Here is a 17,508-nt window from a genome sequence, read left to right on the forward strand (position 1 = left end):
AAAATATTATAAATAGGAAAAATAAAATTAAAGAACAAAATAAATTTTGTAAAAGAATGCCAATAATTTCAAAATTTGCGAAATTTAAACTATCAAAATTTCGAAATATAAATATGCTTAGTAAGCAACTTCAGGTTTCTAAAATTTCAACATTAAATATTTTAAATTTTAAAATTTTTAACACATAATTGCAATCAAAAATTTATTTTAAAACAAATAAAAACTATGCCAATTTCTCGAATGAAAAAGTTTAAAGAAATAATTTTAAAAAAATAGTAACCAGAAAGAAACTTCCCCCTCTGTACCAAAGCATCTGGAGTTCTGAAAGATAGTATCACCTCGAAAATTAAAACAAGAACTACGGTGAAGGCAAAATAACACTCATTACGGCGCGGCCTACGCATCCAGCCCTCACACAGAGTTACGAAGGGTCATCAGAGTGAGGGTAATTCATCCCACACTTTTATTGTATCTAGTATGGAAGTGAAAACTTATATGATAACTTCTAATTGCTATATTTATACTCTCATATATTAGTCATTTGGCCTCCGGTGGGCAAAAAGGGCAAAAAAATCATTCAGCTAATCACAAATTTCGAAAATTATATCAGATAAAAATAAATTCAAATTCTTAAGAGATGTAATATTATTTTTAAGACTCCCGAGCAACATCATTTTTTAAAATTTTATTCTTGTGCAAAATGAAACTTTTAAAGAATATATCCGTTAATTGTCTACTTTTTTATATTTTTTCACGTATTTCAAGAATTTTTTCTTATGCACCAGCTATCTTGGGAAATAGAGTAGATAGCACACTTTTAATTTTTGTCTTGTATTTTTCATCACTTATTTTGTAGATTGTATTATTTTGTAGAAGCAGAAACAAGAAGGGATACTAACGCTCTCGAAATTACACTGGACCCATTCTGTTTTTTCTTTGGCGCAGAAATAACACATTTCAAGAATTTTAGATACTCTGTGAAGATGTATGAAAAAATCCAATAAAAGACCTGAACATCGAAGCAAAGCTTAAGAAAAGACAATAATAAATTGTATGATGAATTGAAGCAAGAAGAATGGAGAAGCGTGGTTCAGCATACTCAACGAACAAATGCAAATAACAGCAAAGAATTGACAGACGTCGTCAAAGGGCTTCGAAATTTGTTCACTTTTCCAAAAACATTTTAAGTCTATCGACTTTTTGCTATATAACTTGTGGGAAATGAACAGGAGAGTTCTTAAAATAATAGCTTTATCCTTTTTCTTCATGATAAAAATAGAAATTAATTTTTAGCCCCTTTTAAAAGTGTATAAAAATTTGCTCTATTTCTGATAACCTTTCCCTTTAATTTAAAATTTGCCTGTTAAGATTTCTTAATTAAATACACGACTAGTATTAGAGCGACACACTCGGCAAAATAAGGCAGAAAGCAGAAAAAGAGAAGACATGGATGAAAGAGATCTTATATAGCTTCAAAAGAAGATTTTACATAAATTTAACAGCAATTTTAGGCATTCGATTTTCATGTGATATGGCAGCTTAACGTTGGGGAGTTAAAATTACAGAAATTACATCCTGAGAAGCGAGAGAAAAGAAAACTCCGGGCAACTCAGCAGTCAAAGTGAAATATGAACTCAAATGATTAGAAAATATGTAATTTTAAGAACGGGGTTAATTTAAATTTATTACACAGACACATGTATATATAAAGAGAGAGCATTGGTATTTTGTCACTCAAAATCATACAGTGCTGTAAAAGATACTTATTACATTATTAGGAGCTGAAATATATTCTTTGTCCAAACAAGATGGATATTAACCTTTTGATTCTTTCCTACTTTTACACAATATGATGCCTTTTAATGTTTATTTCATAGCAAAGAAAAGGAAGCATATATTCTTCCCATCGACAGACTCCAGAATTTACAACTTTGGAGTCAAGGTAACGCATAAAAATTCATATATCTTGCTTATTATGTTTCGTAGTTGATTATGTTCAGATACCACTAATAATCTATTCACAGACGGATAGAAATGAAACTTAGAAAGATACCTATAATTTTGGTGTAAAAATCATGTACTAAAATTCATCCTGGTAGCTGGTTTCAGTTCTGAGTTATCATTTTCCCAAATGAACTATTAGATAAATAGATAGATAATAGATAGATAGATAAATAGATCAACCCTTTGATGGATTTTGTTCAAAATTTTACACAGATTTAATATTGTAGCATCGAAACCACACGCTGAATTTCAATGGTCTAACTCGTAATTATTTTGAATAATCGTAGTCACAAGATCTTTCTTTTGATGAATTTCGGTTAAAATTTCTGGAAATCTATAATTTTAGTTTAAAGATCATAAACCACATCTCAACCATCAAACTTTTAGTGTTTCTGAAATTTTGTTTTCTCAGATATATATGTAAAATTCGAAAAAATAGTTTTTAAAGATTTATGAAAGCCAATGAAACATTATAATTCATCAAAATCTCAAGGATGATTTTTTTTTTTTTTTTTTTTTTTTTTACGATTATAGCATTTTCTCTTTCATACAAGAAAGTAAAAACTATAGTTAATATTTATCAAATAGAAATTATTAAATTCAGCATAAAATGTTGATGTTTTCCATTTTAACAGAATTAAATGTATAGTGATTAATGCGTTTTCAATCTAATTGAATTAAAAACTATAATTACTCGAGCGCCTCGACAAGACAATTTCCAAAGTGTATGTAAATCGTTATACACGTTCTCAATCAATTAATTAATTAATCAAAAAATGCTTTCTGGAAAAGATTTATTTTTCCTTATTATGTAAAACAATTTTAAGTGAGTGAATGATGAATTAAAAAGAAATAAAGGAAAATATTTTGATATATTATTTTTATAATTACAAAGTCATGGCATTTTGTTAATCGGAATATTAAAGCAAAGTAAAGATGAAGGAAAACAAAGTTGAGGAGGGAGAGAAAAAGTAGAGAGAATAAGGGTTAATTTGGGATTTTCCCTATATATATATATTTAGTTACAAAATACACAATGATATTGTTAGGATATTTTCATGATATTGTACGACATTCGGAATATCGAACAACATCGTGAAGATATTCTACAATATCTTGTACTGATATGGTAGGAATTGGCTGGTCCAAGAACAGTTCTGGAAACATCGTCCCATCATTTCGCTTGCATGAATCGGTGTTCGTAATGTGCACTAGATGATTTTCAACAAAAATAAGAGCAGTTCAATCTGTGAAACTCACAGCCATTGATTTCAATTTCCACTCGCAGTGAATCTCCTAGGAAGGGTGCATTTTAACTGAGATCACAGAATGTGATTAATGAGAAGTTTGATATCAAAATCATGAAATCCCAGAAAGAAGTTTACGAAGTGAGATATAAAATAAATTTTTGAAACAATACAGGAAGTACAGTAACTTTGCAGTCCTAAGGAAAGAGCCGCCACTGAAAGAGAGATTATGTTTCCCAGTATTCAATTTTTTTCTAAGCAATCCTTTGAATGAACTATCTGCTATTTAGTAATTGAAAGTTGGCTTTTACACATGGAAAGAAATCCAATGTCCTTTGATCACATTAGCACAAACAGAAATTTTTTCTGAGCATTTCTTCTTTTATTATGAATTTTTGAATTTTACAGGAATTTACAACACAACCTATACATGTCGTAGGTTAATTGACAATTCCAGCTAGTGCAAATAATGCAATTATTTTACAGTCTACTAGGATAAATTGAAAATATCGTATCCCTATCTAATCAGCTTACTATTTTTAGACTTTTTGTAATGAGCTCATACTTCTTAGCTAATTAGAAAGTGTGCAATTTTTTTGCTGAAATGGTCATTTGAATTTCATGCAAACTTGCCGCAATGAAACTCACTTGACGCTTGTTTATTAACAAGTGTATGGCATAAAAAGAGACCTCTCCTTCAGTATATTTTGAAATACATGACCATTAACACAAAGTATTTGGAAAATAAGATCGGGTAATCTAGCCACGAAACCATAAAGTTATGGAAGACTACTAAATCACCAAAGTATTGTTGCAGCACTTGTCGAACACATGTGGCGAACATAAGTAGGAGTATCATCTATACAATTTTATTAAGAATATTTTTCAGCTGCAGTTTCGGAATTACATAATTTTGCAACATTGTTCTTTACCGAACACTTGTGATAGAGCACGTTTTCATAGTCATAGAGGTGACTTCCTCGAAAAAGTAAGAGCCGAAAATGAAAATAAATGCGATGACACACCACATAGTCGCTCTAGCCTCACGTAAAGACACTGATGTGACATCAGTGTCTTTACGATGAAGATTTTCGCCAGTCTAGTGAAGTAGTATTTGGAGTTTATATCCCCAATGAAGAAAAAATGTGCCTACCATAATATCCGCAGTGACCACTTGCTACCTTCATCATATCTGATGAGGAAGAAATTCACAAAAGCGACATGCTGTTGCTCGTCTCCAAATTGCAATGTTGAGATGAACAGGAATCGATAAGGAAACATCCGCATAACAGAGCGTATAATCTTGAGAGCTGTCGTTTTTGGTAGATCAAGATTGTGGCAACACTTTTTGCAGAATGTAATAGATCTGCACTAATCGTATTATTATTGTGACCCTCCGCAACAACTTCAATAGGAACAGATGGTCTTTCTGTTCGGGGGTATATTACAAGTGCATCCAGTTTCTTCAGTTTTTTTTTTTTTTTTTTTACCAAATAACATACAATTTTTTATAGAAAATGCCTTTGTCTTAGTTTTTGATTTCTCCTCTAATCTCGCACTACTTCGGCAGCATTTTCCCCATTCAAATAAGAGAAATTTACTGATTTATCTAGTTGTTTCCCTGTAAGTATCATCTTGTTCGCACATTCGTGCATTGGATCGTTTTATAGCAATCTTCCCATACTCCTCATTAACCCTTTGATGCGAACTACCCTTTAAATTTTAAACTTAAACAGAAAAAGGTGTAAGTAACCCATTTAAGCTTAAAGAAGTATACAGGTTAAATTTCGTGAAGATTGTACTCACTGTTTTGATTTTATGGATGTTATATTCCAGATGCTGATATTCCATCAGCTGAGACACTACTCCGCTAGAATTCTGAAAAGCGCGATTAACACAGCATTGCAGTGAAGCACGAAAATGAGTAAAATCTCTTGCAATAATTTCATATTTTCTCAAACCCCGTCTTCATTATTAGTTGAACTTCTAAGATGAGAAAATTTCTTTTTCTAAGGAATCAAAATACTGAGTCTGCAGATTCCTTTCTAAAACTATATAGCTTCTAAATACGTTCCCACGTTTCTCTCTTTCCTGCTTTCTGCTTTTCTCTTCCATACACCATGGTTTGGATAAAGAAATCCTGACAAAATATCATAATTAGACTACTTCTTTAAAATTGTGAGGATAAAACTCGTTAGAAAACTGAACTGTTGCTTCTTCAAATCATGTTTTACACATATATAAAGCATTTTCTTGAAAGCAGAAAGCAAACATGGAATTCTTTGAAATTATTTCTTTTACTCTTTCATGATTACAGAAAGAGCTCAATTTTAAGCGGTTATGTATTTGTTCGAACCATGATTGATAGAACCAACGCATTCTGATTAGGAAGGTAGAAATAAAGAAAGAAACCGCTGGAAAGCATTCAGTATTTATATACTTTTAGAACGAAATGTAATTGCGATAGCATATTGGTTTCTGTGTACATAACTTCAGAGTGAGAAAACAAGGATACACGCAACTGGGAAGTTAAAATAAAGCATAACATAATTTTGCATATGTGTGATCGAAAAGAAGAAATTTTTGCAATTAACTTCAATTTATTTTACACAGAGTCATAATCTGTACAGGGGAGAGGCGAAGATAAAAAAACGTTTGCTTACATTGCGATATAAGAGCAAAATGATAAAAAACTTTTTTTTTCTTTAGTGATTTTACTAAGAGAATCTGATAGGGATTTATTTGAGACGTGTGGACTTAGGAAAAGGAATCTTAGGTATCTTGGTGTAGGTGTTAGGGATTTTTATCCCTTCTCTCGGAACGTGAAAAAATGCAATAGTTATCAATTTTCTAAAGCGCGTGTTAGAATTCAATATAAAAGAGGGAATTGGATCAAGAAATAAGAGAACATTTTTGAATCAAGTTTAATATTTGCTAATTTATTATAAAAATTAATTAAGATTTAAAAATATTATTACTCACACACACATATATGTATGTATATATAATATACTATGTGTGTATATATATATATAACATTCTTTGATTTAAGGAAAGGTAGAGCTGGAAAAGTAGTTTAACTCCATTCCTATTGATAACTTTTGTTTTTCATGATGTTACGGAAATAGTAAAATTTTTATATATTATCAAGACTTCTTTGTAAGAGCCTAGACCAAGCTTCAGATGCAGTCAGAACAGGAAGACAGGAAGTAGGAAAATAAAAAGGCAGCGAGAAAGTAGTTTGAACTTATATAGTTTCAGAAAGAAATCTGCTGATACAGGTTCATGTTAAAGAATCACTGTGGGAAAATAAAAATCTGCGCAACTCAGAAGTTAAAGTGAAGTTGGAATTCGAATGATTAAAAATAAGTATTTTTTGAAGGCAAATAACTTGAAATTATGATATTATATGCATATGTTGCATCACGCATTATTATTATTTGAATTTATGCATTATCAGTTGGCTCATTTTGAAGTTTGTATAACCAGCACAACAGGTTTTATTAAATTTATCCTTTAAATGATGCATATTATAATATTTCACATTAAATATTTAATTGAACAGCTTTCCTATAATTACATTTCTTTGAACTCCAGAAAAGGAATGAAATTCCATAAATTCCATAAAAATTCCAAATATTTTTATATACTGAAGTTTAATGCTACATTTTTAGTCTTATTAAGCAAAAAAATAATATTCCAATTTTGTTGGTTTCTGATTAATTTGCAAGTTCTTTATAAATTAATTACTTTAACTTTTTTAAATTTTCGTATTATTCAGCAAAGTAATTAAGAATTCAAAAAGTGAAGAAGTTCTTGATTAATTTTTCTTTATAAATTAAAAACTTTAACTTTGTTAAATTTCTGTATTATTCAGCAAAAGAATTAATATTTCATTATAGCTTCACTTATTATATTTTACTGAATTATTTAAATAGATTTAATTAAATAATAATAAGGTATGGAATCTATGAGATATATTTTCTTTTGAACCAACATATGAGAATCGTTGCTGTGAAAGCACGTGCTAGAAGAAGAAGAACTGAAATCACCAATTAAAATTTGAACGTTAATGAAAATATATTTGAAGTTTGTTTCCGAACTGGAAATATTTATTTTTCACCTCCTTACCATTACCATAAGAGAGCGAAATGGATTTTTTTTTTGATACTACAGAAAACATTTTAAGACGAGAATCCTCGTTCTCAGTACATTAAACTTGTCCAAAGAACAACACCGCATCGACACATAGTAATCGAGAAAAATTATGATTCACATCCGGCGCTACAAAAGCTTTATAGATAGCTTTTTAGCAAAACAAATGAGAAACAAAGATTTTAAAAAAATAAGAAATTGTAAAAACAGAAATAATATCCCGTATGCTTACGAAAAGATGATAGTTATAAAAAGAGATTGAAGGCCTGTCTATTATGCAAAGTAATATCTGTCCTTTAGCTTGGATAATCCTGGTTGTTGTATTGAACGCAAAATCCATTTGTGGGGTCATCTCAATAACCAGATGTAACTCCTTTGGATTTTTTTTCCTTGTGGGAAAATTTAAAGACTGGTATTCGAGACCACAGTTTTTACAGAAAGTTACTTAATTGTTCTTCTGCATGGTGTCTTCACTCTTTTCGACACTGCGATGCTGGATTACATGGGGTTAGTAATTAAAGATCGCAAACTATCATGCCTAGAAATGTACGATGATCATTTTGAGCAGCTATTTATGTGAATACCATAATATATGCAAGTATTGAATGTCCCTGTTTATATTAAAGCTATTTATTTTGCACCGGATATGACGTCATACTTATGCATTTTGCTCAAAAACTATGCATCGTTCTTAAGACAACTTTTATGTAAGTGGGAGGATTCTCGTTCTTCATGGTTTGTCCAATGATATACGAACACCCTTTATACAGTAAATTACCAACTCAACTCTGCATTTATATTCTAATAAAATTAATTATATGATCACAATATTTAAAAGTATGAAAAAATATGTTACTTTAAAATTGAACAAGTGACAGCTCAAGATGTACTGTGATACTTTCAAAGGAGTAAAATAATAATAAAAAAAATCACCGCAATATGCTGATTTATGAAAAATCTCTCATTGTATGCCGGAAAACTAAGCTAAAAGTAAGCCTTTTTGCATAGTCAAATCAGTTTTTTTAATTTAATTTAAACATTTATAAAATACCTTTATCTTGAGAGCAAAAAATTTAGCAAATACATTCACATCGTTGCCCCTAAAAATTTTTTTATTGGATGTGAAAATGCACCCACCTAAACGAAAGCGTTCAGAGCTCTAAGATTGGAATTACTACTCATAGATGGCAGCGTGAGTTCACGAGGGATTTGAAAGGATGACGCATTAGCTAAAATTATTTAGTAGTTGTCTCCACTCAAAATTTGAGTTGATACGAACGAGACGAAGTCTTTCAGTGATTTTTTTTTTCAATGGCTGCATTTAAAATTAAATAACCATATTGCAGACTTTATTTGTTTAAGTTAAAACAAATTTATGTAAACCCCGTTTTCTGAGCACTTGCTACGTATTCTAAATAGAGAAGGAGTGAGTCATTTCCGTGTTTTAAAACGCATTACACTTGTTGAAAAGTTATTCAGATACATTGTTGAAAAGTTTAATTCGGGATACAGAATTCTTGTAATAATCATTTATCATTTTAAATATGCATCTGCTAATAAAATAATTCGGGAACATTTTACGGCTAATAGATATTTCGGGGTATGTCCCCCCTCCCCCATCAAAGAGCGCAAGTAAATTGAAATAACGATAGTCTAGTATTTTGAAAGGGAGAGTGGGAAAGAATCAGTAAATTGTATTATTATTCATAATATCTTAAAAGAAAAAAATTTATATTGATTTTTCTTTAAGATAGAATTATCTCATTCTATCTTAAAACATAAGCATAAGGTAACAATTAGATTTTGTTTATATTTTCTTAATTATAAATTTATTACATATTTTATGAGAGTAAAATTAAGCAATGACGTTTTAAATAATATTATAAAATTGATACTTGAATCGAACTGAATTAAGATCTTCTTACCTACTATATGGGGTGATGTCTCGTATCTCTAATCACTTCATCGGTTTATTATAATTTTTTTTTCTTTCTTTAAAAAGTGTGTTGATGACATTTGAAATTTTAAAATTGTGTTCTACTCTTTTAAAAAAATATTGATCACTATTAACGATATCGTTTATTTTTTAAAGAAAAAAATTTTTAATTGTAATTTTTTTTTTAATATTTTCTTATAGCTAAAATAGTCTATTGTTTATTATTTCATTCCTTAAAGAAATACTTAATCTAATTCTTTAAATTAATTAATTAATACTAATTCTTTAAAGAATAAAGATTATTTTCTTGTGTTACAAATTGTTTGAAGAAAATCCTTTCTAAAAGATTGATTGATCTAAGAAAATTCTAAGGAAAGATTGATCTAGTCATCTACATTAATCAAATGCTGGCAATCTTAGACAGCAAAAACTACCTCAAGATCTTTCAGTATTTCTGATAGTAAAAGGAGTTATTTTCATTTTCGGCCTTAAAACGAAATTCCAAGAGCTTAATATATTTTATTAATATAAAATTATATCAAAATTTTTGCCCTTTCAATTTTTTTTTTTACAATAACGTGGAAAATTAAAATAAGTAGCAATTCTGAATTATTTTTTAATCATAACAGCTAAGAAATAAGTAAAATGATAACCATGTAAAATTATTTGAATATCTCAAATGTTAAGATTTTAAAACAAAAATCAAATATATGCTTCTCAATTAAAGTACATGTAATTTATAATGAATTTTTTTTTCTCAATTCTAAAAAAATTTACACAGTATTTATTTATTTATATTACTTTTAATATTAGTCATTATATACTTAATAATTTATTTATCTAAAAGATTACCATCACTTTAATTGAATAATAAACAATGTTCTAAAATTATCAAATATTCTGCTTCAAAAAATTCAATTAGTTTTATACTTAATATACATGCAATTATTTCTGTACATTTCATTTTTGATTATTATTTTATTATAGTTTTCTTGATACTTACTTTTATTCCTAATATTTCAATTTTTATAATCACCATGATACAATTTAATTTTCATGAAATTATAATTATGTAGAAATTTACATATAAAACAGAATAATATATGTTCCAGTTTAAAATTATTAAAATTAAATATTTTATCAGAAAAGCTATTTCAAAAATTTTAAATAAAATAATAAATTTATAAATTTGTTTCACTCACTTTTTACTGATATTGCATAAAATCATTTGAAGAGAAATAAAACAGACAGTAAATGTGAAAAAGTTTATCAATTTATTGTGCAAAATATATAAGTATTGAAAATCAACTCATAAATTAACAAATGAATTCAACCAATGAATTTTAGTATTTTAGAAACTGAGTATACATGAATTCTATTATAAAGAATTTTAAAAATTGAGTATTTATAATCATTATAATCATCTCATGAAACAATTTCAAGTAAAACATGATATATATATATATATATATATATATATATATATATATATATATATATATATATATATATATATATATATATATATATATATATATATAACAATACGTTTAAGTTTAAATTTAAAAAAGTTCCGAAACCAATCATATTAAAAACAAATATTAATCTTATTAATAAAATTCTCCATAAAATTTTATCTATTAGAGTTTTATGACATATATTTACGACTTAGATATTTCAAAAGAAAAATAATTCAGTGCATAATATTGCTATTTCAGATTTTTTAAAATAAGCTTAAAAAATAAAACCAAAGTTTTTCATAAACTACATTATTCCTTAAAATATAACATTTTTATATGATACATATAAATCTCATTTAACTATTGCATCAATCAATACATCACAATAATAATATAAAATTGTATTTCCGAGTCAAAATGAGTTTAAGAACTATCTAAATGACATCAAACAATAACAAATGTCACAGAAAAATTTTCTAGATTGATCACTGGTAAACTAAGTACCATACCAGATAAATCTGTGTTTTTGAATATCATTTCTTGGCACAAAATGTAAAAAGTTTCTAGTCTCTGTTTTTACTCAATAAGAGCAGTCAAAGTGAAATAGTTACATAAACAGAAATTATGCAGATGTTTCCTGAACTTAAATGCACAAACCATTCCAAATCAAGATAACAAACTTGATTAATCACGACAATAAAACACTCTCACTTTCACAAAATCAAAATCCTTTAAACCGCAAGAGACTACTAATGCCACATTCATAAACACAGATAATTATTCTTGATGAATGATAATATGATTCATTTTTCTTTGCCTAAATTGGCAAAGATATAAGCCGGACATCCGACTTGAAATACAAAAGATACCTAATAACATCGTCTTTATCGACGTGCTTTAATTTTTCGACCGCTCTACGGTACATGACAAGAAAAGGCACATAAAAACGTGCTGTCCGATCTTTGTCAATGAACTGTTCTGCCACTTCCACAAAGTTACAGTTATTCAATGTTTTTGGTAGCGGATTCAGGTGATACACCAACATTGGAAAGTAAGTTCTTAAGAACGCTGAGCTCTTTGGAAAGCAATTCCACCCGCTTTCTGAGTTTGTCGTTTTCGGAGACAAGATCGCAAACGCGTCTTTCAGTGTCCTTGCAGCGCTGTTTTGCTTTTTCTCGGGACTTTCGAACGGCAATGTTGTTCCTTTCCCGCCTTCGCCGATACTCGTCAGAGGCTTTGTCCAGTAGTTTTTTGTTGGATTTTTTCTCTTCTGTTTTGAAATTGACTTCTCGCTGATCGCCGCCGAATACAGCAGAGTTAAGGGCAGTATCCGGCAGTTGAGGCAATCCGGCGAAAGCGTAGCCGTTGGTGCTCCGACTGGTGAAGGTGTTGTGGGTTTCGATTCCAGCCGCCGGTTCCTGTTTAATGCCCGCTTCGGAGCCGTAGCGGTCGGAGCCAAATCCGGCCGACTGGGGCATCGGGAAACCGAAGTTGACACTTGGAATGGTGCTAACCGGAACGGTGTTGTTGGATCTTTCCGATTCCTCGGCCAAGATATCAGCCAGAAGAGTATCTGCCGGAACTTGGTTGGAAACGTCGATGTAATTATGAAGGTCGAACGACACTTCGGGAGTGCTGAGATCAGGGAGATCGGGTACAGCACTTAAGTCCAAATTCTTCACTTTCGCACTCCGTTTCGGCACTTCCGACACAAAATCATACATGAGTGGAGACTCTACAAACGGGTACGGGTAGCATGTTGGAAAATCTTTTAAGAGAGCCGTTGTGATTTCTAAAGGGGCCTTCCCCAGTGAGTTTTTCGAAGACTTTCAGCTATCAAAACACACGTCTCCTCGAAACGAAACTCCAAATAGCGCGCGCACAACTTCGGAGGGAGTTTTGAAGTATGACCTACGCAATAACAGAACGGCAAAACAACCCAGTTCGTAGTCGATAAAGTTTCTAAAATCCGTATGCTTCCGCGTCAAAGAGTCCGCTGTTTCTCTCACTTCCTCACTGAACGAAACTGAAATTTCGAATGAAGACTTTTCAATGCGACGGATATTCAAGGTCTACTGAAGTTTTATCACTTTTGGCTCTTAAACCTGAATGATAAGATGAAATCCAAAATCCCATACAGCGGAGGCACAATCGAAAACAGTGATGTCATTTTCCGCACTTTTGATTGGTTCTTGAGGATGACGTAATCCACAGTGAGCGGAGAGCAAATCTCGCCCGTGTCAGGAATTGACGTCACTCTCATATCTAGATCGGAACAGGTTCTTAGAAGATCGGAGACTTTTCGGACTCAAGGTTAGGTATGCAACTGTTCGTAGGGAAGTTCAATGCTACACTGTTTTCAATTCACTTTTCGCACTCTGTTTACACCTAGTAACAGAATTTACTCTCCATGCGCTTTAAGAACATTAAAGAATGAATCATCTACGTCAAATTTGAATGTAAAATAAATAAATAGTTATTTTTATGGGTGCAAAAACAATCGGTCTCTCTTTTAAATGGAAAAAACATGAAATTAAAAGGGTTTTTACTTACCTTTAATATAAAACACATTAATGGAAAGATAATATTATTTATTACTAAAGTATATATCAATAGATGATGTCAGACAAATAAAAATTACAATTAACCGTTTATAGTTTCATTTAACTTAAAAAAAGTAATGAAGAAGTTCAAGTAGATAATGAAGTAATTTATGGCTTGGATATAGTGTATGTTAATTAATCGTTTATAGTTTTATTTAATTTTAAAAAAAGTAATGAAAAAGTTCAAGTAGATAATGAGTAATTTATGGCTTGGATCTGGTGTATGCTTAATCACTTAATGTATCAATTTAAGTTAACTAGGTCTAGAACCTGAGTCAACTCAATTCAACGTATTAAAGGATTAATTTTTCAAGCGTCAGATATTCTCACGTTGGCGTAAATTGAGCGAATGGTGTTCGACTGTCATTCTCGTAGTTTAATATTATGAGGGCAACTTCAAGCCCAGATGTTCATAAACAAAGCAAAATGCAGCTCGATGAGCTTATTTTCATGATTCTTATTATGCAGTTTTTGAATGAAATAGTTATTGCATGCTACTAATACATTTTTTTTTTTTTTTTTGTCGTTTGAGTATATCGTGTTAATTAAAAGATTTGTAACGCAAGATATGGTCAAACCATGTTTTATGCAATTTTTGAATATTCGTATATGAGACTTATTTCAATGATATTGAAGGACATGGATAATTTTGTGTTCGGTTGTGAGGTGTCATGTCACATTAGCTATTTTGACTCCGCTGCGCTAGACAAATACACGATCTTCTTTATTTTTGTATTATTTAATTTAAAGGTCATTTTTACAAACAAAAAAAAATGTCTGCGAATCAGCCATAATAGAATCATACATCAATATCTTTATATCGTATGTATATTTTTTATTTAAAAAAATGCTCTATTTTATAATGATATTAAAGTTACCAAACGTCTAAATAATCAAGGACAATACCGAATTTCGGCTGTTTGCTCTGGACTTGAAAAGTGTTTAAGATTTTACTCCGAAATGGAATTAAATGTCTACGATTGTCACATTTTTTTATTTATTAATAAATTTTTTATGTAAAAAAAGATTAACAGGATTTAATCTTTAAAAATATTAGTTCCCATGAATTCTCCTTTCTAACATTTATCGTAAACAGAAAACATGGTCATTCTTACCACGATGGATGACCCAACCTAGTTAAAAAATAAAAGTATATAATAAGTATATAATTATATCATTCTCTTCTTCATCTCTTATTCTTCTTCTTCGGTTTTATTTTTTATTTTTTTGACAGTAATTTCATTTTTTTCTGCATTTTCATTTATTTCCAAATGCATTTTTTCACTATACCGCCCTCCTACCTTAGTTCAGATTCTAAAACGTTCTGGACTGAAATACAGGAAACCATTGTTATTTCAGAAATGGTTTTGCATGTTACCTAAACTATTTCCAAGGGTTATAAAATGTTATCATATAAAGATATTAATTTTTAAAACATCAATGATTTTATACAAAGCATTGCATTTTTAAAAGTGAAGTATAAGGAAGTAATGAAAAAAAAAAAAAAAAAAAAAAAAAAAAAACGCGAACCGTTTCTCTTTTTACTTTTTTTTCTTTTCTTTTTCTTTTTCTAATGAATAAAGGAGGTGAAAAAGAGTGTCGTACGTGAGATACAAACCTAATGAAGAGAGGAGGAAATACGCTATCGAGACTTCAGTGAAAAATGTCGACGAAGCAACACGACAATAAATGTGTCAGGCAGTTTCTGCACATTTGTCATCATTCACATGCCTACGGAGTGAGTGAACAGCGATAGAGGCCAAGTTTTCTATTAATTTTTGCTGTTGCAGGCGCATTAGGGCTTATATTCTAATTTTTTTTTTCACATATACAGTAGCATTTAGCGTATTCTAACATTTCTAATTCGAATTTTTCGGTAATTTTTCTTGAATCCTTTGAACTTTCTTTTAACAACGTGTTGAAATATCGTCTGTAATTCGAATTTACTTTGATTAATTCGAAATCAGATTTAAAAGCTGTTAGAAATTGTTTTCATTTCTTAATTGTTTCCGTTAATAAAATACACACGAGTTTTGTGTCCTAAATGATTTAAATTGAATAATGTTTTTACAGTTTAAAATGATTCGAGGACATAATTGCTTTCAATGCATTCATTAAAATAAGGGATAAAAAATTCTGTTATTAAAAAAAAACAGCTTTTAAGATGTTGGATGTTTTATTTAAAGTCATATCACACAGTTATTGTATTCAAAGAACTGTAAGCTATTTATTCTCTAAAATTTATTTATTAAAATTAAATTTGTTAATAAAATTTATTTGCTCAAAAAATTTTATAGAAAAGCTTTTCCTCTAAGTTTATTTATTAAGATTATGCATTTTAATATTATTAAAAATATTAATTATAATAATTATTTCTTATTTATTACTCTGTTAATATTACTTATATATCAAAATTCTTAAATATCAAAACTCTATCATTATTGAGATTTTCAGTTTAAATATTGTAGTTTCTTCTTATTACGCTGATTCTTAGACCCGATTATTTTTTAAATTTGAATATTTAGATAAATCGAATTTTCATTGCTCTCCGATGAATTTCGAATTAGTCCAGTTCAACCGTATATTTGTTTAAGTAAGGTATTTGTTTGGCATTAATAAATACTTAATTACAATTTATTTTAATTATTAATTACAACACCACCATACAATTATATATTAGTATATGATACAATAGAATTATTAATTATAATTCTGTTCATCGGGCATGAATCGTAACGAATATTATAAATTTAATAATAGAGCAAAGTTAAAGAATATTGTGTGAGACAGTATCATTTTTCAGCTTCAATATTTAAATATATAAATGTTATAAAAAGGGAAATAATCATGTTAATATTTTATCATCATATAGTCCCTCGGAATCATCCATCAATACTTTCTTTGCATATCAATATTATCAACAGCGTCTGGCTGACTATGCTGAGTATGGTTATTTTTTTCATTATTATTTTTATGGAGAGCTTATATTGCAAGAGTTTATATTACGAAAATCCCTGAAAAATCGTATTTGGGTTTCTTTTATGACTATATCCTATTTTGATGAAATATGCATAGATATGCAAATTGACAGACAGATGAAATAATTATAGGGAAAAAAAAATTGTAGTTCTACGGTCTTCCGGAATAAATTCAAAATTTACTAATTTCCATCTTTTCTGTTTATTCATGTAAAAGATAACCAAAATAGAAGATCCTGATATGCAATTGTTAATACGCAAATTATAAAGCATGTCGGAAGCAAAGCAGATAGGTAAGATAATCCTGTTAAGACGAGCAAGTTTAGACATGCCATCCATACGAGTACCGTGAACACAGGAATTCTTAGCTGTGGGGTTCGTCAAATTAAAGGGACATCTTTAACAGAATTTGTGGGTCACAAAATAACTCTTAATAAAGGTTTTATGAAATTCTTCAAAAGTAACCATCTCTAATTTTAAGTATTTCCACTAAAATCACGAAATTATCGTATCAAATCAATGTTTCATTCGCGTATCTTATCTTCAAATGCTTATCTAAACAAGAGATTATGGGAAATTTGCACATTTATGGAAATGTGAAGAGTGGAGCGGGAGGTTTAATTTACAAAGAATTCACAACTGGGGTTATTCAACATTCTGCTATCTTGTGCGAAAGAATGAGAACACCCTTCAATCCATTCAGTGGTGTAAGGGACCAGATTATCCTTTATCCTTCTATACAAATGTCTAATATTAATCTCGTTTCAAATTATATCTTAAACAGTCATTCCCCATTCGAAGTAATAACCAGATGCTTTAAAATAAGAATGTCCTTAATTTATTATATGAGTTTTAAAAGATTTTCTGAGGGACAGCGTTAAAACAAGAGATAAGGAGACTAGTGGCACCCAGGTATAATATAATGTATGATTTAACTAGTGTAACTTGTACCAAGGATATTGTATTCTTTGTTTGTCACCTCATTATATCTGGCTTTCAAAATAACATAACAACTCCCTCCTAATGTTTTGTCTCCACGGCTTCCGAAGTGCCTACACATTTTTAGTATATCCCCTCATCGCAATTGATTCGATAGATTGTAGATAAATGTTAGAATAACCGAAA

At 29.7% G+C, this 17,508-nt stretch overlaps 2 protein-coding genes across 2 annotated transcripts in view; both read right to left on the reverse strand.

Annotated features, from left to right (window-relative positions):
* Positions 1 to 17,508, reverse strand: part of LOC129958672 (neuralized-like protein 2) — an 82,251-nt gene that overhangs the window by 49,659 nt on the left and 15,084 nt on the right. The gene's annotated exons all lie outside the window — the stretch shown is intronic.
* LOC129958674 (CCAAT/enhancer-binding protein beta-like) lies at positions 10,967 to 12,919 on the reverse strand. The gene has a single exon (XM_056071312.1). The coding sequence runs from the start codon at positions 12,524 to 12,526 to the stop codon at positions 11,804 to 11,806; it is 723 nt and encodes a 240-aa protein (XP_055927287.1). The 5' UTR covers positions 12,527 to 12,919; the 3' UTR covers positions 10,967 to 11,803.

Source organism: Argiope bruennichi, chromosome X1 (genome assembly GCF_947563725.1).
Source record: "Argiope bruennichi chromosome X1, qqArgBrue1.1, whole genome shotgun sequence".
NCBI classification, from domain to species: Eukaryota; Metazoa; Arthropoda; class Arachnida; order Araneae; family Araneidae; genus Argiope; species Argiope bruennichi.